Source organism: Nelusetta ayraudi, unplaced genomic scaffold (genome assembly GCF_046127955.1).
Source record: "Nelusetta ayraudi isolate G7.1 ecotype Tasmania unplaced genomic scaffold, CSIRO-AGI_Nayr_v1 ptg000005l, whole genome shotgun sequence".
NCBI lineage: Eukaryota > Metazoa > Chordata > Actinopteri > Tetraodontiformes > Monacanthidae > Nelusetta > Nelusetta ayraudi.
The window spans coordinates 3,499,903-3,524,639 of record NW_027466055.1 but is presented as its reverse complement, the minus strand read 5'-3'; the positions used below and the strand labels follow the sequence as shown (position 1 = coordinate 3,524,639).

At 45.6% G+C, this 24,737-nt stretch overlaps 2 protein-coding genes across 2 annotated transcripts; both read right to left on the bottom strand.

Moving 5' to 3' along the window:
- Window positions 1–655: 655 nt before the first annotated feature.
- On the bottom strand, window positions 656–15,790 carry cenpf (centromere protein F). Its single transcript, XM_076046968.1, has 37 exons — window positions 15,674–15,790; window positions 14,494–14,669; window positions 14,209–14,334; window positions 13,948–14,018; window positions 13,692–13,828; window positions 13,475–13,566; window positions 13,110–13,383; window positions 12,831–13,033; window positions 12,604–12,729; window positions 12,381–12,509; window positions 12,055–12,177; window positions 11,730–11,865; window positions 11,499–11,628; window positions 11,121–11,400; window positions 10,769–10,975; window positions 10,334–10,542; window positions 10,033–10,162; window positions 9,464–9,730; window positions 8,761–9,348; window positions 8,442–8,615; window positions 7,444–8,318; window positions 7,158–7,348; window positions 6,952–7,054; window positions 6,405–6,519; window positions 6,136–6,247; window positions 5,727–5,986; window positions 5,523–5,631; window positions 5,048–5,253; window positions 4,691–4,909; window positions 4,432–4,575; window positions 3,508–3,697; window positions 3,304–3,401; window positions 3,139–3,180; window positions 2,085–3,020; window positions 1,835–1,964; window positions 1,006–1,653; window positions 656–918 (listed from the first exon to the last, which is right to left on the bottom strand). The coding sequence occupies exons 2-37, from the start codon at window positions 14,653–14,655 to the stop codon at window positions 656–658; spliced, it is 8,205 nt and encodes a 2,734-aa protein (XP_075903083.1). The 5' UTR covers window positions 14,656–14,669; window positions 15,674–15,790.
- Window positions 15,791–16,267: 477 nt separating this feature from the next.
- smyd2a (SET and MYND domain containing 2a) lies at window positions 16,268–24,255 on the bottom strand. The gene is made up of 12 exons (XM_076049872.1): window positions 23,966–24,255; window positions 22,645–22,708; window positions 22,129–22,239; window positions 21,903–21,963; window positions 20,994–21,121; window positions 20,351–20,418; window positions 19,847–19,949; window positions 19,602–19,712; window positions 19,197–19,316; window positions 18,862–19,037; window positions 18,573–18,681; window positions 16,268–18,060 (listed from the first exon to the last, which is right to left on the bottom strand). Exons 1-12 carry the CDS (start codon window positions 24,136–24,138, stop codon window positions 17,977–17,979), a joined length of 1,308 nt encoding a protein of 435 aa, XP_075905987.1. The 5' UTR covers window positions 24,139–24,255; the 3' UTR covers window positions 16,268–17,976.
- Window positions 24,256–24,737: the final 482 nt, after the last annotated feature.

Genomic DNA, 24,737 nt, shown 5'->3' with positions numbered 1-24,737 from the left:
GATAATTAGTTGGGATGATTTCTGCACTGCGCAAAGCTCAGAAACCAGACAGTGAAATAAAGCCACAAAAAAGACAGGTGCATCTTTAGTGTGACAAAACGCCTGTGCAGACATCAATTTGAAATAAAACGTGTATTTTGTATCAATAAAGAACAGAGTGCCCAATAGTGTGAATGCATAAGGTATTGAGGAGTGTGGACATTTTCCTTTAAAAAAAAAAAAACAACAAGAAGTGCAAGACTGTGTGTTTGTGCACAGATCTACTGGACATGACAGTTGTCTGCTTGCTGCGTTTGCTCTCGCAGTTGTGTCTCCATCCTGTTTGTGGCGGTAGGACTCTGCAGTGGGGCCGCCTCCAAAACCTGTCAGGATAAAGATGACAAATTCAAAACGACAGCAACAAAACGTTGGTACTGCTGTATACAAAATAGAGCCAGAATATCGGCCAGTGAATTAGTGGGTCTCTTCAACTCAGATTTGCTTTCAATTAAATAAATTAAAGTTATGCAATTTGGAAAAGATGCATATGTAAATTATATGAACATGACATAACTTTGCTCTTTTTTTTTTTTATCTGTCCATCCAGTCTGCAGCAACACTGTGGTCTGAAGAAACAATTCTTTTTATCTATTTATGCTGAATGTTTAAATCTTTTTTAATTAATTTTAATTAAAAAAATGTGAAAAATAAGTCTCTTTTTGTTTGTTTTACTAAATTTCCATCTGCAAATCCATGCACATGAACATGAGCAGCTGCCTCTGCAGAGAGCATGGTTTGTGCTGACTTGTGTTGCCACTGTGTGACTCTGGTTGCTGCTCACCTTGCCGTCCTGTCTGGCGGCCAGGCGGGGGCTGCAGCGCTGCACCGTCCTCCTCATGATGAAGGGGCTGGCCTCACCCAGAGGAATGTCAGCAAAGCCTGAGGGAGCAGGAAGTGACGTCACTGCGGCGCATTAGCCTGCGTGCTGTTTTAGCGGTTTAACAGTTGCCCCCCCACCGACTGTACCTTTCTGCACCAGCTCCGGCAGCCCCTCCGGCCTGAACTCCTCCTCCTCCTCCTCCTGCTGCGGTTTGGTTTTGGGCGTGGTCACGCTGCTGGCTTTGATCTTCTTGGTCAGATTGTGCAGGGCTTCCTGGGCGCTGTCCTTGTTGCTGATGTCGCGGTGGCCCCGCTTGGCTGGAGAAGGTCCCTGAGACCTCCTGGGGGGCGTCGCCGGGGGCGGGACGTTCTCACACTCCTCCACTTTTTCTTGCTGGCTCTTGATTGCAGACTTCCTGGCCGAGCGCCGCCGCTGATTGCCGCCGCCAGCGGAAAGCCGCTCCAGTCGGGTCGTCAGTGCTTCATTGGTCTCTTCCAGTTTGTGGACCTGCACCATCAGAGTGCAGTACTTGTCCATGCTCTCGTCGGCCTCCCTGCTCTTCTCCTCTACGAGTGTATTCAGTTCATTTAACTCATTCTTCATCTCCTCCAGCTCCTCCTTCCTCTCCTGCGTCTCCTTCGTCCTCTCCTCGAGAGCAGCCTTCAGGCGCTCCACCTCTCGGAGGAGTTCCTCCGCCTCCATCTTCTTGTGCTGCAGGGCGTCCTTGAGGTCTTCCACCTCCTTGGTCAGCTGCTTGAGCGCAGTCCGGGCCTCCTCGCTGCTCTTTTCTGCACCTGGAATGAAAGTTGTTACAACCGGCAATAGTTTTGCAGCAGTTTGTAAGGAATGTTTTTGTGCTCCAATAGCAGAATTCAGGACAAACAAGCTTGATTTTGAAGTGAGAAAAAAAAAAAAAAAAAAAAAAAAAACTTCTTTAAAAAAATATCTTTATCCAACCCATTTTTTTTCTCTCACCTGTGCTGTTTATCATCTCTTGCTTCTCCTGCTCCATCTGTTTGCAGGTCTTCATCCAAAGGCTGATCTTGCTCAGTGCAGCGTCTCTCTCTTTGGTCAGGCGAGCAGCGCGAGACGTCAACTCCAAAACCTGACAGAAGGAAGAGAGGCGGCCGAGTTACCTCAAAGACATTTTAGAGAACCTCTAAAAGTGTGTGTGTGTGTGTGTGTGTGTGTGTGTGTGTGTGTGAGTGTGAGTGTGAGTGTCTACCTGCTCATCTAGTTTTCCCACAGACAGTTTGAACGTCTCCTTCTCGCTGGTGGAAGCGACGGCTCGCAGTTTGTCCATCTCCTCGTCCACTCGTCTCTTCTCCTGCTCGAGCAGAGTGAGGGCCGTCGCCAGGTCGTCCCGCTTCGCCTCCGCGGCCGACAGAGTGGCCAGCAGCTCCTTCTTCTCAGCCTCGACCTTCTGCTCGGCCTCGGCCGCCGCCGCCTCGCGCTCCTGTTGCACGGCAAGCTTCTCCTTCTCCACGGCGAGGAGGTGACGCTGGAGTTCCTCCTTCTCGCCGGCCAACGCTTCTCTCTCTCGCTCCAGCCGCTCTCTGTCGCCCTCTACGGACGCGAGGGTGCGGTGCAGGTCGTCCCTCTCCTGCTGCACGGCGGACAGGGCAGAGCCCAGTTTCTCTCTCTGCTCCTCAGCGGCTACTTTGCTGGTTTGAAGCAGGTGGATTTCCTCTTCCAGAGCCTGGACGCTGCTCCTCAGGAGGCTCCCGTCTCTGTCCCGCTCCTCGGCCTCGGCCTGCAGACCGGCTTTCTCCTTCTCCATCTCAAGCAGCAGAGACTGCATCCTATCGCGCTCACCTTCGGCTTCCGCGCTCCTCTCTAGGATTTGGAACTCGCTCTGCTGAGAGGCTTCCAGCTGCGCCTGGAGCTCCACCACTTGTCTCGTTTGTCTCTCCGCTTCCTCTCTCATCTCTTTCTCCAGCTCCTCCAGCCGGTTCCTCTGCCTCTCGTTCTCCTCTCTTTTGTCCTCCTCCGCCTGCTGCAGCCCTCTCTCCAGCTGCTCCTTGGCAGCCTTCAGCTCTTCTATCTGGCTGCTCTTTATTTCTAGCTCCCTCTCCATGCGTTCCTTCTCCGATCTCAGGTGGTCCAGGGTGGTGGAGAGTTCCGAGAGCCTGGTGCTGAGCTCCATTTTCTCCTCTTCCACCTGTCAATGTCAAGAGGGTCAGGGGGTCAGAATCAAGTGAAGGGAAACATGAATCTTTTGGTGCAGACGCAGCAAAACACATCAGTTATCCCATCAGGAGTTATCAGCGTAGCGGTACCTTGCTTCTCTCCTCCTCCAGCTCAGCTTTGGCTGTTTCAGCCTGTGGAAAAGACAGCACGTGTTGGCTTCTCATTCAATTATAAAGCCATTCAGTCTCATTCAGATAAACTCATTCAAGTATTTATCTGTCATTTTTTCCCCTCTGAGATGGTAAACACAGCACCTGTATGACAGCTTCCTCCAGGCTTTGCTCCGCTTCCTCTTGTTCTCGCTCCAGAGCATCGATTCTGTCCTGCAGTGAGTCAGACTTCCTCTGGGCAGCTGTGACGTAAAAGTCATTTTTACAACCAAATCAACTCTCTCTCTGTCTCTCTCTCTCTCACGGAGACACTTCCACTGTAGGATTGCAAGGGTGCTGTGAAACTACCTTTGAGGAGCTCGCCCATCTTCTTTTTCTTCCTCTCGTCTGACTCGATGCGAACCTGAAGCTTTTCGATGCCGCTCCTCATCTGCATCACCTCGTCCTGTGTCGAGTTCAGGCGAGACGCAATCTCTCCCTTTTCCAGGAGGGAGGCCTCTAGTGACTGGGAGAGGCGGCACACTTCCCCCTCCAGGGCCTGGTGAGAAAAAAAAATTGAAATTGCAATTTTCTATTGGAATACCAATGTAGAAATTGTGCAGGTCCTTTTAAAATCTATATCAGACTGAACGCCAACTCCCCATCTTATGGGCACCTTGCCTGTTACACCAGCTTTGTTTAAAGGTGCAGTGGCTTGGTTTATGCTTTTCATATTGTTAAGAACTTAATACACTGCTCATAAATACATGAATAAAAGTGTATAATCACAGTACAATAAAAGCCATTTGGTTTTCCTACCCTGAAAACAGTTCTCACAGTTATACATCTATAAGATTATACACATGGTCTTGCTCCCAGTTAGATGCCATCTTGCACCACCATATTTTTATTGAAGCCGGTGTGGACAATCCAGCTGCCTGACAGCACGGAGACCAACGAAAAAGAAGAAGGTGGACGAGGTATCAAAGTTTGAGTGCGCAGGCCACCGTAGCTCACTGGTAACCTCAGGAGGGGGACGGAGAGTGAAAGACACTGCAATCTAAAATGTAACCACTCAATGTTGCTGTTTCCTCTTCAAATTCTCCAAATTGTACACACTAAACCTTCAAGGTCACCCTGCCCAGGACACCATAGTTTAGTTCGAACCTCGACGTGGCCTCATTTGCAAGCAGAGCTGCACCGATGATGTGCAGTTTGTTTGTGTGTTGCAGGGAAAATGCTGCTGCGGCCTGATGGCTGAGAGTTCTTTGCAGCCCTTCGGCCTCCTCTCACCTGTATCTTGCCCACCATGGTCTCAGTGTTCTGACTGGCTGACGTCTGGTCCTCTGTGATCTTATCCAGCTGCCCAATCAGTTCCTCCCTCTCGCCGCTCTGTTGGGATATCGCCTGCTCCAGCGCTTTAATCTGCTCCAACAGCTGCAGTGGAACGGCACAGAGTTTGATAAGATTTTTTTTTTTTACACTCAACAATGTAGTAGTTTGTTTTTTCTTCTTTAATCTGCATGAAGCAGGATCCCTCTCTGGCACATACCTGCAGCTTCTCCGTCTTCAGCTTGTCTGTGCTGTTTCTGAGGCCGTCGTACTCCTTCCTCCCTGCTCTGATGTCGTCCTCCAGGATGGAAATCAGCCCTCTGGTGTCACCGTTTGTCTTCTCCAGACTGTGCACTTTTTCTCTCCACTGGCTCAAGGATTGGTTCAGGTCGTCTCGCTCCTCAGCGCAGGCCACGAGCTCGGACCTCAGCTGGGTGGTCTGGAGAAACATTTCAGTTTTTAACCAGAAAACTCTATGCAACTCATCACTTTTCCGTTTATGACGAAGAAAAAAAAAAAAAATTTTAGATCTGCAAATCAAAGCACATTAAGATGATGTTAAAAGCGGAAGACTCACTTCTGTTCTGAGACTTTCTATCTGCTGCTCCATGCACGAGGACGCCTTCCTCTGACCTTCCATCTCTGTGGTCACTATGGTCTTCTCCTCCTGCAGGACCTCCAGCTCCGACTCCATGCCCAGGATGTGCTGCTCCAGGTTGGCTTTCTCTGAGCGAACCCTCCTCAGCTCGCTCTCCTGCTGGAGGAACTTCTCATCCCATCCTCCTACACAACAGCACACAAGCTCACCGTCAGTGTTCCAAAGCAACATGTTACAAAGAAGCAAACCACTCACACTTGTGTCCTGAACTACATCCAGAAACAGGAGTGTTAGGCAGCCAACGATCTGAAGTGTTCTCTTTGAAAAAATACATTCCTCACTGGACGAGGACTCAAAAGGGTTCCCAGTGTTGTGCCGTTTAGTTTTTCCACATTTGATGCTTCAGGGCTTTAAAACTGAAACCTCTTGGTTTTGTGTAGCGCTCAGTTTATACCTTTAGCCATTTCCAGTCCTTCCAGCATCTCCATAACATCAGCCAACTGACATTTAGAGGTCTGCAGCTGTAGAGTTAATGTCTCTTTCTCTTCAGACAACCGGGACAACTAAAAAAACAAAAGTCAAACAATTAGTGAAGGCTCTATTTCCTCGATCCAACTCTAATCTGGACGTTTATGATGTTTCAGTTTGATTCCTCTACCTGGTCCGCAAGTCTTTTATTTTCTTCCGAAGCGTTGCTCAGCTTACGCGCTGCTGAGCAGGCCTCATCCTCTGCGGCAAGAACCTTCTTCTCCAAGGTTCCAACTTGAACCTCCAGCTCAGACGACAGCTCCAGCCTCAAATCCAGCTCAGACCTGAGCAGCTCAAATTCACCTCGAATTGTCTCGAGCTCATTTGCCTGTTTCGCAACCACTTCCATGTAGCTGTTGAGGTCATCCTGCACCTGCGTCAGCTGTCTCCCTGTGGAAAAAACATTCAAAATTTTCATTTAAAAATCTCCAAGCAAATTTACAGAAGTAAAAGCAGCGGTTGCAAATGCATCTAAATTAGTAAGTCTAAACTTTAAAAATGTTAAATTGAACAGAAAAAAGTCTTTCCAATCCACTGACCAGAAGACGTCGATGCTGTGGTCTCACAAAGAGAGGAAGACTGTGCAGAACGCTCACAGGTTTCTGAGCTACTTTCCAGCATATTTGTGAGAACAGTGCCACCTTCAGGAAGCTGGGAGAATAAAGGCGAAAAGAAAAGAAGAAAAGTCAGTACACAAAAATGTACCCACACATTTAAAGCATTGGATGAAATGGTAAAGCAAAGGCATTGATTTAAATAGAACTGCAGCATGATGTTGCTGCCTGAAAATGGAAATAAGGCTGCGGACCTGCTCAGATGTTTGCTGTTGCTGCTCCTCTTCGTTGGCCTCGTGGTCCTGTAAGTCAGTCACTTGCACCTCTCTCTCCTCATCCAGACGTCCCTGGCTCTGGTTCTCCGACTCACTGACCAGGGTGAAGAGGAAACACAATTACACATCAGGGAAGCACTGCTTTAAGGGTTGCACTAATACCGGTGTCGCATTGGTACCGGTACCATGGTTTTGTAGTCTACACGTACTCGTAAAATATGTGCCGATATCATGACATTGATACCTGTTGTATATGTGCACGTGACAGTTTTGTTAAAATTTGTGTACTGCAGTGTAACTGTGGGCAGTGACCCACGTTCTCTAGAAGAACATGCTGAGGAATGTTGTTCAAATAACAGAACATCTGTGGGAAAAATGAAAAAAAAATCAAAGTAATTCTATAATCTGAAATGACCTTTTTTAAGTACTCAGTATCAGTGAGTACTAAAATGCAAGTACTCGTACTCCACACGTTCTGTAAAAAAGTGTGATCGGTGCATTTTTCACTTGTAAAAACTCTGTGTACCTGAAACTCTGCTCAGGTTGGTGGAAAACATCTTCTGGCTCAGGCGTCGCAGGTCCGAGGGATGTCTGGAGATCCGTGTCGAGTGTCACAGCAGGGAGTCCCGCTGCTCGTCGAGGAAAACAGATGTGAAAAGATGCAACTTCTGAGCGTAAGTGGTAAAGAAAAAAACAAACGGTGGTTGTGGAGAAGCGAGTGGAGACACTCACCGTCAGGCTGCGTCGCCTCTCGCTCCTCGTGCAGGTCGAGATCTTCTCCTGACAGCCGTCGTATGAGGCCGTGCTGCTGTCCCACCTGCTCCAGCAGCGAAACGTACCGCTGGTTCAGCGCCGCCAGCTCCTCCTGCAGGCCCGCCAGCTCCTGGTGCAGCTCCGCCTGCTCGGCCTCGAACTGTCGGCTCCTGTGGAGACGACGGAGAGCGTTGGGGAAACAATCAGCTGAAGATACAGGAAAAACTTGCTGGACTTTGAAGCGCGACGTGGAGACGAGCTGTACCTCTGCCTGGTCTCCTCCTCCACTCTGTGCTCCCTCAGCTCCTGCTGCTCACGCAGCACTTGCAGCTCCTGAGTGGAGGAGCGGAGGGCGCTCTGGAGGCGCTCGCTCTCGTGGCGGTGAAGCTCCTCGCTGTCCTGCAGCAGCAGCAGCTTCTCCTCGGTCGCTTGCTGAAAAGCCGAGCGCAGCTCCACGATCTCCTCGGTCAGTCGATCCAGTTGAGCTTCCAGCTCGAGTTTTTCCTCGACCACTTGATTGAACTTGGTGAGAGAATGACTCTCCTCTGCTGACAGCTGGCCTATCTTAGCCTGCAGCTGGGTTTTGTCCTGGTTGGCCAGACTGAGAGCCACCTCCAGTTGTGTCTTCTCCTCGGTGACCAGTCTCAGTGTCGACTCAGCTTCTTGTTTCTCCGCAGCCACTCGGTCAGACTGGCGTCTGTCTTCGCTCAGCTGCTCCACGCTGGACCGCAGTTGTTGGTTCTCGTCAGCGAGCCGCTCCACACTGGACTCCAGGTGCTCTCTCTCTTCTTGGACTCGGCTCATCTCACTCCCCAGTTGCTCTTTGTGGTCTGCAAGCTGCTTCACGGTTGCTTGAAGGTTGATTTGCTCCTGTAGCAAACTGGCAATTTGAACGTCTTTGTCCTCGGTGGCCTGTTTGAGTTCCGCCACCAACTTGCTGTTCTCCTCCGTGCTCAGACTGAGCTGCGACTCCAGAGAGGAAACCATCTCCTCCAGCTGGCTTCTTCTGACGGCGTCCTCTTCCAGGCGACTGATTTCACAGCTCCTCTCCATCAACTCCTCTCTGGCTGTGACGTACTGAGACTCCAGCACAGAGTTCTGGGACTGGACCTCCTCTAACCGGGTTTCCAAGACAGAGACCTGCAAGGAGGTGAGATTTAATACAAAGTCAGTGTGCCGTCGTCCCTCCAAGGCAATAGAAAATTAATAAAGTTTAGTGCTGACAAAAATATTTTCAGCTCCAAATATTGACTCTTTTGTTACCTGGGCAGTGCTCTCCTCCAGCTTGGCCTCCATGTCAGAGATCAGGTTCTGGTTCTGAGCCAACTGAGCCTCCAAGGACTCAACGATTCCTTTCAGCTCCTCCACCTGAGTGTCAAAGGAGGTCATGGCCGTCTCGTTGTCCTCCAGGTCCATCTGCAGCATCTCCAGCTGCACCTACATGTCCAAATATAATAAAGTGAAATTAGACACATTTATACTTTGTCAAATTCTTTACTCCATCTGAGTGAAGCATCAAATGCTTTCATTTAAAAGCCTGGAGAAGACTGACATGCTGGGGGGGATTTATTCACAGCCCCACCTTGATTTTGTTCATGGCCACGACCTTCTCCTTGAGGAGCTCAGAGGTCTTGGTCTGCTCCACCTCTGCTCTGTTCAGCTTCTCCTTCAGCCCCTTGATGGTGTCGTCTCTCTCCTCCAAACCCCGTGAGGCAGCCGACAGCGTCGCCTTCATGCTCTTGATCTCGTCCCGTCTGGAACTCGACTCTGCCTTCGCTGCGGCCGCCGACTGTTTGGCAGCGTCAAGCTTTCCTCTCAGGTGCTTCTCCTTCTCCAGCAGTGTTTCCATCTCCAGACTGTGATTCTCCGACTCCTGGATCATCTTCCCCTTGAGCTCCCTGACTTCATTGTCCAGAGTGACAACCTGGCTGGTTTTCTCCGTCAGGCTCTTCTCCAGGGTGGACTTGTCCTCCAGACTTGACGAGTGGCTCATCTCCAGATCTTCCATACACTTCTTAAGGTCAGCATAGGACTGGTTGATCACCTCCATCTCCTCCTGCAGGACTGGAAGCTTCTCTGCTGCATCTCGCTTGGCATTCAGCTCTCCCTCTAAAGAAGATATTTGCTCCAGAAGACTTTCAGTCTTCTTCATCTGAGTCTCCTGAAGCGTCTTGGGAAAGAATATATCATTTTATTTATATGAACATATCGCTGGAGTTAAATACAAGACAAATAAACATGATGTATTCATAATAAGTGTTTTTTTATTTATTTATTTATTTTACCTCTGCCACTTTAGCAGCATTTTCCAGCTCAACCTTGGTTTTCTCCATGGACAAGATCTGAGCTTCAGCATCGCTGAGCTGCTTCTCCTTCTCCTCTGTCTGCTGCTGCAGATCCTTCAGCTCTTCCTCCAATCGTCGGATCTCTTCAGATTTAGCCTTGTTTATTTTGTCCTGTTCTTTCTCTCTGTCGGACAACTTCTGGATCTTTTTCTGCAGCTCGGCTCCTAGTTTCTCCTGGACCTTCAAGCACTGCGCCATGGAGCTGACCTGAAATGTGGACAGCAGAGGATATAATTGTGGATTTTATCAAATTAGACATGAAGATCTAAAACAAAGATCTATAGAAACTATTGCATGATGAGGGTCGAACTGAATTTAACTGTGACTGAATTAATCAATCACAGTATTAGCAAGTGCTGCTTAAGATATAGTAATCATAACACACTTATTAGGTTGTATTCTTCTGTGCTTTAAATATCAGGATAAATTTCATTGTGCATAACAATATGAGCAACATCTACTGTACAGTAGGGATAAATAGTGCTCATGCTTTTTTGTTGAGTCCAGACCTGGTTGTTGGCGAGCAGCAGCTCCTGCTGAGCCTCCTCCAGCCGCAGCCTGAGCTGCTCCATCTCCTCAGCCTTCAGTGACACACTGTCCTCGCATTCCTTCAGCAGAGTGGTCTTCTCCTCAGCCAACCTGTGAGTGTGGCAGAAATTATGGATAAATAGTTTTTGATGAAACACTTCCCTGAAATGCAGCCCATCAACATCTGCAGCCACAGCTTTAACCCTGGTAACACCTTTCAAACAGTTGCTTCAGTCAGCCCCACTCCCGAGCATTGTCCCAGATTGAAGAGAGGAAGCTCACCTGGCTGTTTGCTGCTCCTGCAGGGCGGTGGCCTGAGCCAGGCCTTCTCTCAGCTGTCTGACCTCAGCCTGTCCCAGCTCCAGCAGCTGGTCCTTGGAGCGAGCCAGGTCACAGGCGGCCTGGTGCTCCTCCTGCAGCTCTCTGTTGGTCTTCTCAGCCTCTTCTGCACGACTCGACTCCTTCAGCAGGCGCTGTTCCAAGTCTTTCACCTGTTAGAGATAGAGCCAGGCAGCAGACTCTGAGTGTCTGTTCATCATTCATCATGGTTTGGACTCTGGGAGTCCAAAAAACATTAAAGATGGTTGCAAATCTGTACATTTCATCACAAAATTAAACACAGAAACATATTTAACATCTCTTTGCTTGCTTCATCTTTCACCACAAATTCCTATTGGCTCATGACAAGAGGGCATTTATTGAAAAAATCTTTATAACCTGCACTTGAAGCTGAGTTACTTGTGCAGCAACATTTTCCAGGTCCTTTTTGTGTTTCTGACCAGCCTCTGAAAACTCAGACTGGAGCTGCTTGAACTGATGCTCCTTCTCCTCCAACTCAGTGCTCTTGTTGAGGAGTTCCCCCTTCAAGGAGTCCACGCAGGCAGACAGACTGGCCTTGTCTCCCTCTACGCTCAGGAGCTGCTTCTACAGTGGAGGAGAGTGATGCAAACGCAACAACCGCAGTCATTAGTTATACAGTATTTAAAATACATTGATCTAAAAACTGTATTAAATCAAACTTTGTTTTCCATCTAAAACAATATATTTGCAACAACCAGCGGGTCTTTACCTGAAGTTCATCAGTTGCCTCACCCACTGCTGCCAGCTTCTTTTCCAGGATGCTGATTTTGTCAGTCAGCTCTTTTTGCACAGCCTCAGTTTCACTGACCAGAGTCTCTTTTTCCTTCTTCCACTGCAGCAGAGCCGAGTGTTCCTTCTTCAGTTCCTCACACTCCTTCTGGCGGGAACTCAGGCTGGCTTTCAGCTCTTGGCTCTCCTTCTCAACGACTGTCAACATGTTTGTCAGCTTCTCTGCTTCTTGCTTAAGTTTCTGCAGCTCGTTCTGAGATCTGCAAGGCCATCAAAATATTTATCCCCATTGCACAGAAATGACGTTTAAAAATGCACAGTGCACATTGTGTTTTTTAATTGTGGAAACAATGCTGACCTTTCATTTTTGTTCTCGGCATCGGAAAGTGTTTTCTTCGTGGCCTGCAGCTCCTGGGCAGCAGCCTGAGTCTGCTGCTCCAGCTTAGACTGAAGTGTCTTCAGCTCCCCTGCCTGCCCTTCTGATTTACCTGGAAACAAATAAGGAAAATAAAAACATGCCTGCGTCAAGCGGTGAACAAGACTATGGAGCCAAAACTTAAAATAGCTGCTGCCATCTCCTCTGCGTTACCCTTGAGGTCGTCGACTAATCCCTGTGTGCGTTTCAGACTCTGGTCTGCACTCTTCTTCTCCTCCTCCAGCTGAGTCAGACGCCTGCTGCTCTGGTCCAACTGGACGGTCACACTGTTCCTCTCCTTCTGCAACTCCTGTCGGGAGGAGGAATTGTACCGAGGCACCAAAAATTGATCAGAGTATAAAAGGGGATATCTAAAATACAGATATGAAACGCCGAATCATTTTGTAATACAGAAGTAATGACACAAAGATAAATCATCAGTATCAATAACAATTAAACACTCTTGTTTTTCAGCAGTAGTTCTGCTTTGGATTTTTACCTCCATCTTCTTGCGGAGGTCCTGTTCTTTGTTCTGGGAGGCCTGGAGGCTCTGCTCTGACCTCAGAAGCTTCTGTTTCTGCTCCTCTGCCTCCTTCTCCATCTGCTTCTTCTGGAAAGTCATCTGGAGAAATGCAATAAGAAAGAAGAGTTGTTTAAAAAAAAAAAAGACACTTACAAAGGTAGAAATCGAGATAATGAAAAAAAAAAAATGAACTTCCCATAAATGCATGGGGAAATGGTAGAGCTTGAATCAACATTTATCAGCGTGAGAAAAAAAAGAAACAACCTGAATGGAAGAGTAGAAAAGCAGCATTGCAGGGTCACCTTTTCAATGTCAGCCTGCAGGACGTTGCACTCTTTCTTGGACTGCTGGACCTCTTGGGTCAGCTTGGTTCTAACTTGGTCCAGCTGCTGCTCCAGGGTCTGGCGAGAGCTCTGCAGCTGAGTCAGCTCCTACACACAGTGTTGCAGAGACGATGACTTTTTAGCAGCTTTCTAAAAATGTTTGAGTCGACAACATAAACCTAATGGCGAGCTGCTGTCGCACCTTCTGACTGTCCCGCTCCTTGTCCTTGAGTTTCTGCTCCAGGGCTCGTCTGCAGCTCTCAGCGTTGTGCCTCTGACAGTTCATCTCATCCGTCACCTGTTTGAGCTTTTGCTCAACTGATGAACACTGAAAAACAATAAATATATATTTTTTTTTTGTCACACTCTCTGCTCTCTGACATATTTGTGCAGACAGGAATAAAAGCAAAAACAACCTTTGTCACCTACCTTTGTTTCAGCTTGCTGCTGTCGTTCGTTGGCCTGAGTCAGTTCGTGTCCGGTCTTGGTCAGGTCTCGGTCCCGCTCAGCCAGCTCTTTGCGCGCCTGGTTCAGCTGAGTGTGGAGCTCCTGCAGCTTGGAGGCCTGGCTACGAACCTCCTTCTCATGAGAGGACAGATTCCTCTCGAGCTCGGCCACGCGGCCGCGCAAATCTAAGGAGAGGGGAGCAAAGAGTTAAAACGGCACCGCCCGACGTTGATCGTGATGGTCGAGGGGTGAAACGCCTACCTTGGTTGATGGTCTTCAGCTGCTCCGTCTGCTGGGAGTGTCCACTCGGACTGTGCGCTACCCTGGCCGAGCTCATCCGCTGGGAGGGTTTGATGGGCGTCTCTTCATGAGAGTCCCACAGGGACGTGCCGCGCCTCTTAAGAGGCGTCTCCATCGCATCGTAGCTCTGGCGGCCGAGGGAATGTTCCTGCTGCTGCCACGGAAATATGGAGGATCCAGCCTGTCGTGCAGCGATGTCCTTGTGGCTGATGTTGGACGAGGACTGATTCAGCAGCTAAAACAGAGGGCACACTGGAAGTTAGCTTCAACAGCCTTAGAGACGCAAACACAAAAGGTGAATAGTAAGTCACAGAGAATGTACTCACTTTGACTTGCAGGATTTTGAGTTCTGTCTCCAGCCTTTTTCTCTCTTCCACCTCCTGGTTGTATTTCTCCTGAAGCTCCTCAAGTCTATTGTCTGGCAAATAAAAATCCAAGGTCACAGAAGCCAACATCAAGAGCTGACAAGAGCCCTGACGACTCATACACGCTATGATGCAGTAGGTAAAACGCTAATGGAATCATTGGAGAAAGGATGAATACCCTGCTGTCTCTGTGCAGTGGCAGAAGCTGGTGTCGGGAAACTCTTCTGCGGTGTTGTGTATGACATCAGTTCAGAGGAGGTGGACGATGAAGAGCAGGAGCCGGCCGGCTGAGAACGCTCAAGTTCATTTTTATACCTGTCAAATTGAAGGACAACGATGGCAGCATAAACAATCAGCCATGATGGAGGATGTACAGGTGTTCAAACACCACGTTATCTTCTTAAAAACGTGCTTGACAACAAACAAAAACTGACTTTTTGAGCTCCTGCTCCAGCCGCTCGATGGTCTTCCTGGAGGAGTTGAGCTGGCCTTCCAAGTAGCTCACCTTGATTCGGCACACAGTTTTCATACATATTGTCACATCAGAGTGCAGGAACGTATGTGCGGTATTATTTTCAAAGATTGCTCAACACATACACCTGTCCTATGACACTGGAAGAATATAACATTTCACAATGAACTAAAAACACTGACATGGAAATTCAGAAAGTTATCAATGCAGTACAAGAACTTACCTGCTGCTCCTTGACTCCGAGGTCGTGGCCGAGCTTCTGCCGGGCTTTCTCCAGAGAGTCACATGACTCCAGCAAAGACTGATTCTCTCTTTTCAGAGCGGAAGTCTCAGAACGCTCAGTGTCCGCCTGAGGCAAGACAAATATAGACAATGGAAACACGTTTCAATAGTTTAGTATAGCAACATATTGCATTTCCAAAACTGTAACTTAGCATCACAGTCTTTGCACTAGTCACTCGTGTATTAAATTCTGCGTCAGTAATACAATCCCTTCTTGAACAATGACCTTTTGTTTCTGTTTTTGCAGAGCGGCCTCCAAAGAGTCGAGGTGAAACTGTTTCTGGCTCCTTTCCTTCTTCAGTTTGTCCAGCTGAACCTCGATCTCCTGGATCTTCTGCAGGGCTTTGCCTGGAAGGCCATCCTTCCACTCCTCCACCGCCCAGCTCATGGTTTCCAACCAGGCTGGAAGGACATCATTAGAATTATGGGGAGGGAATTAAAAGAAGTCACTGAAACTGCTGATGTTGGGGGCCGAAGAATTTTGGAATAATTAACAAATCAACAGAATGAGGGACGGTTGTCAAAGACACATTAACAGCCATGGACCAAAGTGTTTGTTTGTTGTTGTTTATAAAATCGTGAAGGGGACAATGGCAGGAATACTTTTAAAAAATATTTACAATGCACTTCAATGTGTTGCATACAATAAGAAATATCCATCATTTGCTGAGAATAGATGTGCCAGACGTGGTCAATTTCACGTAAATAAAAACTACAACTATTAACAATTTTGGTAAATTGTCACTTAAATAATGAATTATTTTCATTAATATTATTATTTTTGTAATGAATTTGTAATTTATTGATGGTTCCCCTAAAAGGACGCCGTGGAACATCTTAGGCTGTTTAGAGATAGACATGATGCCAAGTTACTCAAAAAGTCCAAACTCTACGGCAAAGATTTTTTATTTATTTATTTATTTATTTTCAAATAAGAATATAAGTCAAACTATTGATGCCTGACGAATTGAACCAACATGTAAACTTCGTACCGCTACTGTTTCCTAATAGCCAACTAACAGGGCAAGGTGGCGCCGTGATGTCAGCCGAGCTGCAACAGACCTCATTTAGTGAACTGCTGTCACAATTCACAACGGCAGACGTTATTCGTGTTCGATTGGTTGTTGTTCAAAACCACTTTATTCACACGTGGGAGAATAATGTGCGTTTTCGCTTTAGCCGAACGTCGAACAGTCAACTGTTTAATGTCTCTGCCGTTTGTAATCGTGCGCTGCCTGCTGCCGAGCATCAGTTGAGAAAACGGTTATTTTGAATTCGGTCAACAACAAAAAAAATGAAGCAGTCGACTGCAAACATTTTGAAATCAAAGTGTTGCGAATTGACGCGTGAGGTGAGGCTAAATTAAGCGCTACAAAAGTGAAAAGAAGCATTCGGGATAAACTTACTTTAGGCGCGATGCCTCCCGGTAGAGTAACTAGACACACACTGGGTTTTTTTTTGTGTAGATCGCCTAACAACATTCAAACTTCACTCAGGCGAATGCCCATTGGCTGCTTTTTGTGACGTCAGAAATAACGGCGCGTCCGATTGGCTTGATGCAGTTCCTGGCGCTCCCTGTCGCCGACCTATGGCGTAGTTTGTAAAATACAAACCCAGATTATCCGTTTTCTTACAAATAAAAACTGTGATCCGACTTCGAGATATGATAGATAGGAGGCTGGCGTTTTTATTTCTATGGAATAAATGTGGGTCACAACTTCAATATAAGGCAAAAAAAAACCAAACAAAAAAAACAATAACAAAATATGAACTTATCCAGTTGAGAACTGAGACAAAGACAAACTGAGTTGAGACAAATCGAAAATATGAACACTGGTAAATATTGAGTTGTCAACTGTGATAATGGACCTCGTGGGAATTAACTAATTAATTAATTCTAATAAAAAAAATATATTCAGCAGCATCAGCCTCTTTCTCTTTATTGTCTCTTGAGAAAAATAAAGAAAATGAACAGTGTTAAAAATGAGCAACAACAGGTATCCAAGTGTCATGCTGTCATTTATTAAGTCCAATGACATGGTCTGAAGAGAAGGCTCAGATCTTTGTTTTGCATTCCAATAAAATAGCATTCATGCCAGGTAAAAGAAAATTCACAAAAAATGAAGAATCATCACTGGGTCTGGATCCCACTCTTTGTAACGTTTTGTGCCACTGGATTCAATGTTGAAGACATCACAGAACTAAAACAATATGCATATTGTTAAAAGTCAGGTCTGAAATCAGAAGTGCTCAAATTTGGCATAGGCCTACACAGTTTTTTTCCTATGTGTGTCCGTTTGTCCAATTAATTCAACAAAAAGAACCTGAAAACACTTGAAACAGAGTTTGCTTATTGGACATGCAAGGAAGTAGGCAGCACCATACAAATGCATCCGTGTCAGTAACAAAGTCAGCTATACAGGAGTTGCTACAGTTGTGACTTCAGACAGGTCAGTAGTGAGTCAGTAACCCACATTCCTGTTTGTTTAATTGCATCAACGGAGAAGCTACAGGTGTAATTCAATCTGTGGTCAACAGCTCAGCAGTGAAGCTAATAAGAGGTTCCAATGCGCTTTCAGCTATAAACCAGAAGTCATTCCCGATTAAACGTTTACAAATTTATAGTTGTTTTTTTTTAAATCATAATTGCATTTGCGATATTCAATAAGAATGATTATTGAAGTGATGTTTCAAATAATATAATTCTATTTATGTGGTAAAAGGAAAGTGTATTTTGAATGGACCTTTTTACTTGCAACAAAGTGGCTCTGATTTCACTGCATTGATCAAAGCGCTAATGTGTTTTAGTGAAACTTGAGAGGTAAACTGGTCCCAGATCAGCAAACCTTGATCACGGAGGCTTGAATATTGAGTATTTGCTTCCTTGCATCAAACCCCTGGAGGACCACTTGGTCAACAAGCATCACATTGAAAAAGAAAATGATAATACTACTCACAAAAGTAAAGCAGACACAACACAGACAATACACCATGCAATGTGTTAATGAGTCTTTAAATTAAGCAGACACACTCACTGTAAGACAAGCAGATCAAAACACGGCCCGCCACTCCGTAACAGCTGTTTGCAATCTCTTCCATGTTGCTACAAAATACCTGATGCATGGTCACTTCATTTTTCACAGTTAAACACAGAACAATGAAGCCAACAGACCTGTGACCACTTCATCAAATACATCAGCAATGAATGAGCTGTAAACCTCTGTGTTACAACTCGGTAACAGTTTACACAGAAGTCAAAAACGCTGATAGCAGCTGTCAGAGACGTAATGATGTCAAACAACGAAGGAAAGTATAAAGTTGCTTCAACGTCAGTGTCACATGCTATGCATCGTCAAAAAGTTGGAATCAAAAGGTTTCCCATTTTCCTGTATGTGGTTCTCCTCACTGAAGGTAGATTCTTTTCTTTTTTCTTTTTTTTTTAAATACAAACACTGAAACCTTGACTTTTCTCAGTGCGACTGCTGCAGATACAAAAGAAGGCTGCCCTTGGCTGCAGAAAGACTGAACACAGAAGCACCTGAAGGAAGAAAAACAAAGAGTCTTACGACAGCCATGACAACCGCTGGGTGTAGTGAACAGGGAGTAGGTGATGCACAGCATGCAGCTTTGATGCCATGTCGGTTGCTCCAAGAGACGCTCGTCGATCCTCAGACTCTCTTCGGCCAGTGCCTCCTTGCACCAACTCTCTTCACTTCTGCTCCTCGACTTCTCGTTTGACTTCTGCTACATAATAGTGGTCTTTACCGTGCGCCACTTCCATGATGGCAATTGCCTGAATAAAGAAAAAAAAAACAATTTTAACACCAAACAGCCATTAATGCCAAACATATTAGTGCTTGCTCAGCTCAAAACCTGACTTTCTTCAACTCTTAACACACCAAACAGAATGTCTCCAGAATCTGTTGGTTCACTGGTGATCACGCTTGGGAAGAAACGTCTGTCAAATACTTAGAGCAATAAAATCTTCTTCTTGATTTTTGGCTCCTCTTTTAGGAGAAATGTTGTCCAGTTATAAACTACGGCTAAATAAATGTGACTGCTCATCCAAAATGGTTTGTATGTTATCAGTCGCCTTGAGTTCTGTCACAGTTAAACCTGGCCAAAGCGAGGTGTTTTGCGAGAAAAAGCACAACCAGGCATTAAATCACAGTCTTCCAAGGTTCGTTACTTTCATCATGCGTACAGCACTGTACAGTGCTTCCCTATGACATATATAAATTTCTTCTTTTTGAGCCTAAAATAAACATTGAAGAAATTTGAGCACAATTTAACAGACCAACAAACCTTTTTCAGAGCTTTGACTCCTTGCGTCTTCTTCTCCAGTCCCAAATACAGCCGTCCCAGTTTTAGATACATGGATGCTACGTTTAGGGAGTAAGCTGGGTAGTGAACACTGCAGAGAGAAGTTGTTTGAATGTCAGCGACGAAAATTAAAACAAAATAAACATTTAAAAAGCAAAAATGAAATGAAGGTAAAATCATTGCCAATGACAGTTTGTGGTCTGGGTTTGGACTCGTTAAAGACGCCGCTGATCATGTTACAAGTAACTACAATAACTGCAGATCTGTTCACCTGTATGGCTGTACAATCTTCTCTCCATAACTCATGGCTCCGTCCCAGTCCTGCATGTAGAGACAGACACCCATTGCCTGGTACATCATGTGCAGCATGTAGACATTGGTGTCGGCAAATATCGCTCCCATCTTTTCCAGACTGAGCTCACACATCTCCAGTAGTTCACTGGGGGGTGCCAGAGAGTCAAGGAAAGGTGACAACGAGGAGATTCAAGAAGAAGGAGGCTACAACAGAAAGTGAACTACATAATTGGGTAGAAAAGAATCCAGAAGAAGACTTCTGGCCAGAGGAATTGGAGGGGGAAAATATTCCAACAACGTAGAAAGGATATGCTTGAAGTGTTTTGCCCTTCTGAACTCTTCAATGATATTTCTGGCATAATGGAGCACGGATCGCACTTCCTCTGGCTCTGGTGGTGAACTCAGCTTCTTGGTCTTCATTTTCTCTTCATCCTGAAAAAGCACAAATTCAGACAAGAATAAGAAGAAGAACAACAACAACATGGAGGTTGTTTGTTCAAATGTGAGTCAAAATGACTGCAGTAACGCACTTTCACGAGTCTCCCAACTCTTCACCAGATATTATGACAGTATGAACAGTCGCAATAAGACAACAAACAATTAATCCTCAAACATCTCTAATTGCACAGTTCTGAAAGCCAATTGAAAGCGACAATTATGCTCAAGTAGATGTGTGATTTAATGAAAACAAAACACAGACATCTCATGTGGCTGCACCTTGGACTTGGAAGAACACTCAGTACACTCGCATGTGAAGAAATAGGACTCCAAAAGCCTCTTCCTACGGTCCTCTGTTGGATAGAGCAGGTCTATGTAACTGTTAAAGATCTGTGGAGGGGGAGGGAGAGAAAGAGACCGTGAGGGGACGGTGTAAGAACGAGGACGACAGAATAACATCTGCTTTTCCATTTCACCAGTGAGGATTTACTGAAGAGGATCGATGTCTCAGGTGTTTTTCTCACCTCGTCTCCAGGGTTTATCTCTTGCACTGCTCGGACTTCAGCCACTGTGCCTTTATAGGTCACAATGACATTAGGACTACAGCTGTGATTCATCAGTGCTACACTGGAGAACGACAGGACGGAGGAAGACTGGTCAATGAACAGAAATGACCCTCAGTATTAGAAACCAGCTACAAGACGCAAAATAACATGGCTTAAGGTCTATAATTACTGCACATAAACATCTCCAGCGATGACAAGAATAATTCAACTCAAAATACAGGGGAAAAAAAAAAAGATTTATGTTGTGTATATTCATGTTAAATCAGACATTGAAGCAAAACCTCAAATCAAATCAGAAGGTCTCTACACTGAAGCTTCCACTGCAGAGACAATTCATGAATCTCAAAGTGACGTTTTTGAGTTTGTCGCTGTAGCAGCAGGAGGCTAAAAATGTCCCCATGGGATGAAATTAAGAGGGGTGAATATGCCATGAGTGTGAGTTGGTTTACTAATGTATCTTACTCAGGAAATACAGCCGATCCCAGATGGGAGAGCTCTTCGTCCTCTATGGTGAAACCGTTGCAGTTAACCTGTGGGCACAGAAAAACAGGCAGGAGGGACACCTGGGTCAGGAATATGTTGACAAGACTCACATCACCCTCAGGAGGAGGAAGAGGAGGAGGAGGAGGGCACACCAAGAGGAGACTGAATGAAGCAGTGTGATAAGAAACCATATGGTGCAGAAAGAGGAGGATTACATCAGCCCTGACTGGCGGATCACTTAAAGAGGCAGGATGAGTTCACATCCGGTTGTCATCCCCGCATGCTCCATGTGTCTCTGACTGAGGAGGGCTGAGAGCAAGGAATCATTCAAGGAAATGTGACCATGGAGTGCGGAGGAGGAGTACGAGACTGGGTGATACTATTTTTTGCACGCTGTCTCTGTGTGAATGTTGAATGTTGGGTGTTATCCAGTCAGACACAGATAGATCTTAGGGAACAACTGCCTTCACTGCCACTGGTGAGATCAAATCTGCTTGGTCACACATCAAGATATTTGCAAGTCAGGCGCCAGAAGTGTTATATTAAATCAAGTTGCCTGCAGGCAGGAAGCAGAGCCAGGAAATGGATGGATCTCCAAAGGTAAAGTGATCCATTTGTGTACCTGAGTGAAGAGCTCAATGAGCGCCTGGTCACTGGGGAGGTCACTGATGTGTTTGGAGTAAAAGTGGTGCAGTGCTGCAATGTCTTCCTGGTTCATCTCGTCCTTCTCTGAGTCCATTTTATCTAAATCTGAAAAATTTGAAGCAAAAAAAACACCCACTGTTTAAATGCAAGACCACAATAAGAATAATCAAGCGAGCAAATGACAGTTAGACACAAAATGTCAATGTTAGATATATTTCTGCCCAGCAACACTCTTGATCCAGGGCATTGTGTATTGTCAGTGAAAGTCCTCACAAACATGAAAATCCATCACAGGGGACATTAGAGGGACCTCCTAGTAACACGTTGGACATGTGTGTTGCAGCTGCCTGGGGGCCACGTGTCCGTGTCACTCACACACAACCTCACACACAGCGGCCACAGTTGTTCACAGAGACAGGAGGGACGGGTGTGAAGGTTAAATCTGTAACAATCCTCTGATGACAAATCTGAACACGCAACAGCAGAAAATTACGGTGACGAGCGGAGCACAGGAGGCCATTTGTGGCCACTGGTGTGTTTCAGCAAGTGTATTTTTATCATCAGTAAAGTCATTTTCTTCCTACCACTCTTATTTATTTCATAGAAACACACCTTCTCATAAATTCAGATGATTTTGGATGATGTGACTCAGGGCGCTGTGGCAGCAGTTTTAAAAGGAGGCAAAAGAACATAAAATTACAGCACGCAGAAGCTTGGGATTCACGTCCCAGTGCTCTGCACGCTGAACGAAACAGACAGAACCAGGACTGCAGGCTACAGCTGATATAAATAGCCACAGAGCCTCGCTTCCACACACATTGTAACATGTAACTACAAGAAGACACACGTGTAACTAAACATTTACACTCCCGTATTAAAGACTCACGGGATTCAAACTCTTTGAGGAGCAGGAGTCTCTCTGACGGCGTTCGCTCTGTCGTGACTTTCTGCAAAGTGAAACCAAAGTCAAAGGAAAAACCAGATGCTTCAGATTAAAACATATATATATATATATATATATATATATATATTATACACCAGCCTTCTGTCTTGACTTGCAGTGTGTACTAAACGTTTAATGCATGAGACAGAAATAGCTTTTATTGCTTCACCTGTTTCATCACAATTCTTGCAACCAGTCTGACCGTCTCCGATGGACACCAGTTTTCACCGTATGTACACATGGCGGCACATTCCAGCTTGTGATTGGGCCAATCGGCTCTCTGAAAAGAATTTAAAAAACCCAACCAAACCAAAACAGCAGAGAAAGACAAACTTCATAAGGATATGCAGAGAGAAATCTCACATCGACGACACAATCAGATCCAGTAGCACCGGACACAACGGGACAAAAAATATCAGACGGTCTCTCAATATTCATGTAAACATAGTGAAAAGCTTATTTAAATAATCGTATTGGTTCTGGCAATTTGGTGCAGATTAACAAATCTGTTCTGAACAGAAAAACACTGTGTGCAAACAGACTGAAATACAACAGTGGCAGGAGGACACATTAAATGAACAATATTAATGCCAGTTCTCCGGCTGCTCCATTTCTTTTGCTGGATGTGTAGACACAAAAATTAAGATGAAAAAGGCATAAAGGTGAAGCGATAAATCAATTTTACCTGACAGTCCACATTGCAGTAGTAGGCTTGCTTACATCGACCACATTTAGAAAGGTCTTCTTTCCTGTAATGTTGTGAAAAGACTGTATGTTAGTGCACTGTTTGGGGGAAAGAAAGTGAGAAGTCTGAAACTATAACTCTCGATTTATTCTCATAGCCATGTCTGCCTTTATACTTATACAACAATAGAATACACAATATAAGGAATATGTAATTACATAAATCATCAATATTTCAGCAAGTCACACAAACATGTTTGCTCCTGCTTTAAAGTACAAATGCACCCCTGGCCTTCTCATCTGCAGGCACCTCCTCCCCTGGAACACATGGAAAACTAAATTTAGCACCTTAACCTTTTGCTGCTGCTCAACAAATCTTGAACGCAGCCTGTGCAGGAGGTACATGTGCGGCCAAAGGTTGAGTGGGTGAAAAGTGTGTGCAAAAGGGAGGCAAAACTTCTTCTAACAGCCAAATGTCCTATGTTGCCACCTCAGCATGGCTTTGAGGCAAACGTGGAGGCAAAGGCTTGAGAAAGCAAAAGAAGGAAAAAAGAAAATAAAAGGGAATGCCGAACAGCAGTTTCACTCCACACACCTACACTTGTCAATAGTCCTGAACGCTGTGGGCTCTTTATTGTATATTATACAGTGTTACTGCTGCAACCACGAGCTGGGAAATGTAAAACCAGTAATACATTAAACAAAATGATGGCGTAACCCCCCACAGAAAAAGAATCTTACATTATCTTGGGGAAATTGATATGGTAAGGTGACAGGTTCTGCACAACCTTGTTAAAGGGTCAATGAAATTGGTGCTGGGTTGAAAGGAATAAACATGCTTCCATAATATGTTTTGGTTTTAAAGTGCATGTGTTGGTGAGAAAAGTGGTACAGGGACGACCACTCATTAATACACAGACAGAGGAATAGGGTATGAATGACAGTGTGCCGAGTCTGCAGAGACACCAAAACAAATGGTGCAGTGTCGTTCAGGTGGGCAACACGACAAATAATTTACTAACAGGCAGTGGTGAGGGCAACATGCGAAATCACTTCCTGGTGTTAACATCTGGTGTAGCTACAGATGCGAGTAAACGAAGGTAGCCAGTTAACATAGTAGCGAGTTGATCCAAAACACCCGCAGCGGCTCCCCCCGAGAGTCCACATGTCCACGGGCTAACAAGGGCTAGGTTACCGGGGTTGGCCAGCCACGGAGTGGACATAATAACATCGTCTAATTCAGTTTTAAAGCCTGGTCATCTAAACAAAAAATAAACTGGAGTCGACGGTGACCGTGGGGTGTAAACGAGGTGAGGTGTTACCTGGTGAAGCACTGCTCGCAGTACGCTCCCCTCTCATTCACTGTCAACACGTAGGAGTAGGCAGGGCAAGCGAACACCAGCTCCCCCACCGCGAAGTGCCCTAACGCTCGCAGGCCACGGCCTTTGTCCGGACTGGAGAACCTCTCTGTGCCGTCGATACCCTCGTTCGTCATGGTCCGCTCTTTTTTGGGGGGGTTCGTCTGTGGAGTGGTAGCGTATCGAGATCACCACCACCTGTCTCTATCGGCTGCTGTGATCAGCTTCGGAGAGTCTGCGCTGCTCCTTCTTCTTCGCACCTCATTGTATATTGTAAGTGGCGTTCATCGCCCCCTACTGGACAGCTGCAGTTAACAGTTTATTTGGACGAGACGCGAAATTGTCCATGAAAATTAAACTCCCGTGATATAAAATATTGGGGATGATGGAGGGATATTTTATATCCCGTTGGTAAACAATACCGTCTTGATGTTCATTTAAACTGTACAAAAATTATTATTACTGTATTTTGTATAATGCAATCCATTTCTTCATAAATACAGACTGTACAAAACAAAAAATCTTTCCAAGCTTTAACCTCAATACCGAACAAAATACTCGACACATTTAGTTTTTTTTTTTATATATATATAAATGCATTTATTTAAGTTAATCATTTCCTCATTCAAAGTTGAACTCCAGCAGTGTCTATAAAACAGGAAACAATTAGAAGCGCTGTACAGTCAAACAACAAAACTAGGGACCGCAGCCGAGTACATTGTGTATATATGTACAA

What these genes read in the sequence shown, in the direction of transcription:
- smyd2a (XM_076049872.1), bottom strand. Translation starts at nt 24,138, where the DNA reads ATGACGAACGAGGGTATCGACGGCACAGAGAGGTTCTCCAGTCCGGAC. An exon ending in TGCGAGCAGTGCTTCACCAG is followed by an intron (nt 22,709 to 23,965) that starts GTAACACCTCAC and finishes ACAACATTACAG; the next exon opens with GAAAGAAGACCTTTCTAAAT. An exon ending in CAAGAATTGTGATGAAACAG is followed by an intron (nt 21,964 to 22,128) that starts GTGAAGCAATAA and finishes TTCACTTTGCAG; the next exon opens with AAAGTCACGACAGAGCGAAC.
- cenpf (XM_076046968.1), bottom strand. Translation starts at nt 14,655, where the DNA reads ATGAGCTGGGCGGTGGAGGAGTGGAAGGATGGCCTTCCAGGCAAAGCC. An exon ending in TGCAAAAACAGAAACAAAAG is followed by an intron (nt 14,335 to 14,493) that starts GTCATTGTTCAA and finishes GTCTTGCCTCAG; the next exon opens with GCGGACACTGAGCGTTCTGA. An exon ending in GCTGAAGACCATCAACCAAG is followed by an intron (nt 13,034 to 13,109) that starts GTAGGCGTTTCA and finishes CCCTCTCCTTAG; the next exon opens with ATTTGCGCGGCCGCGTGGCC.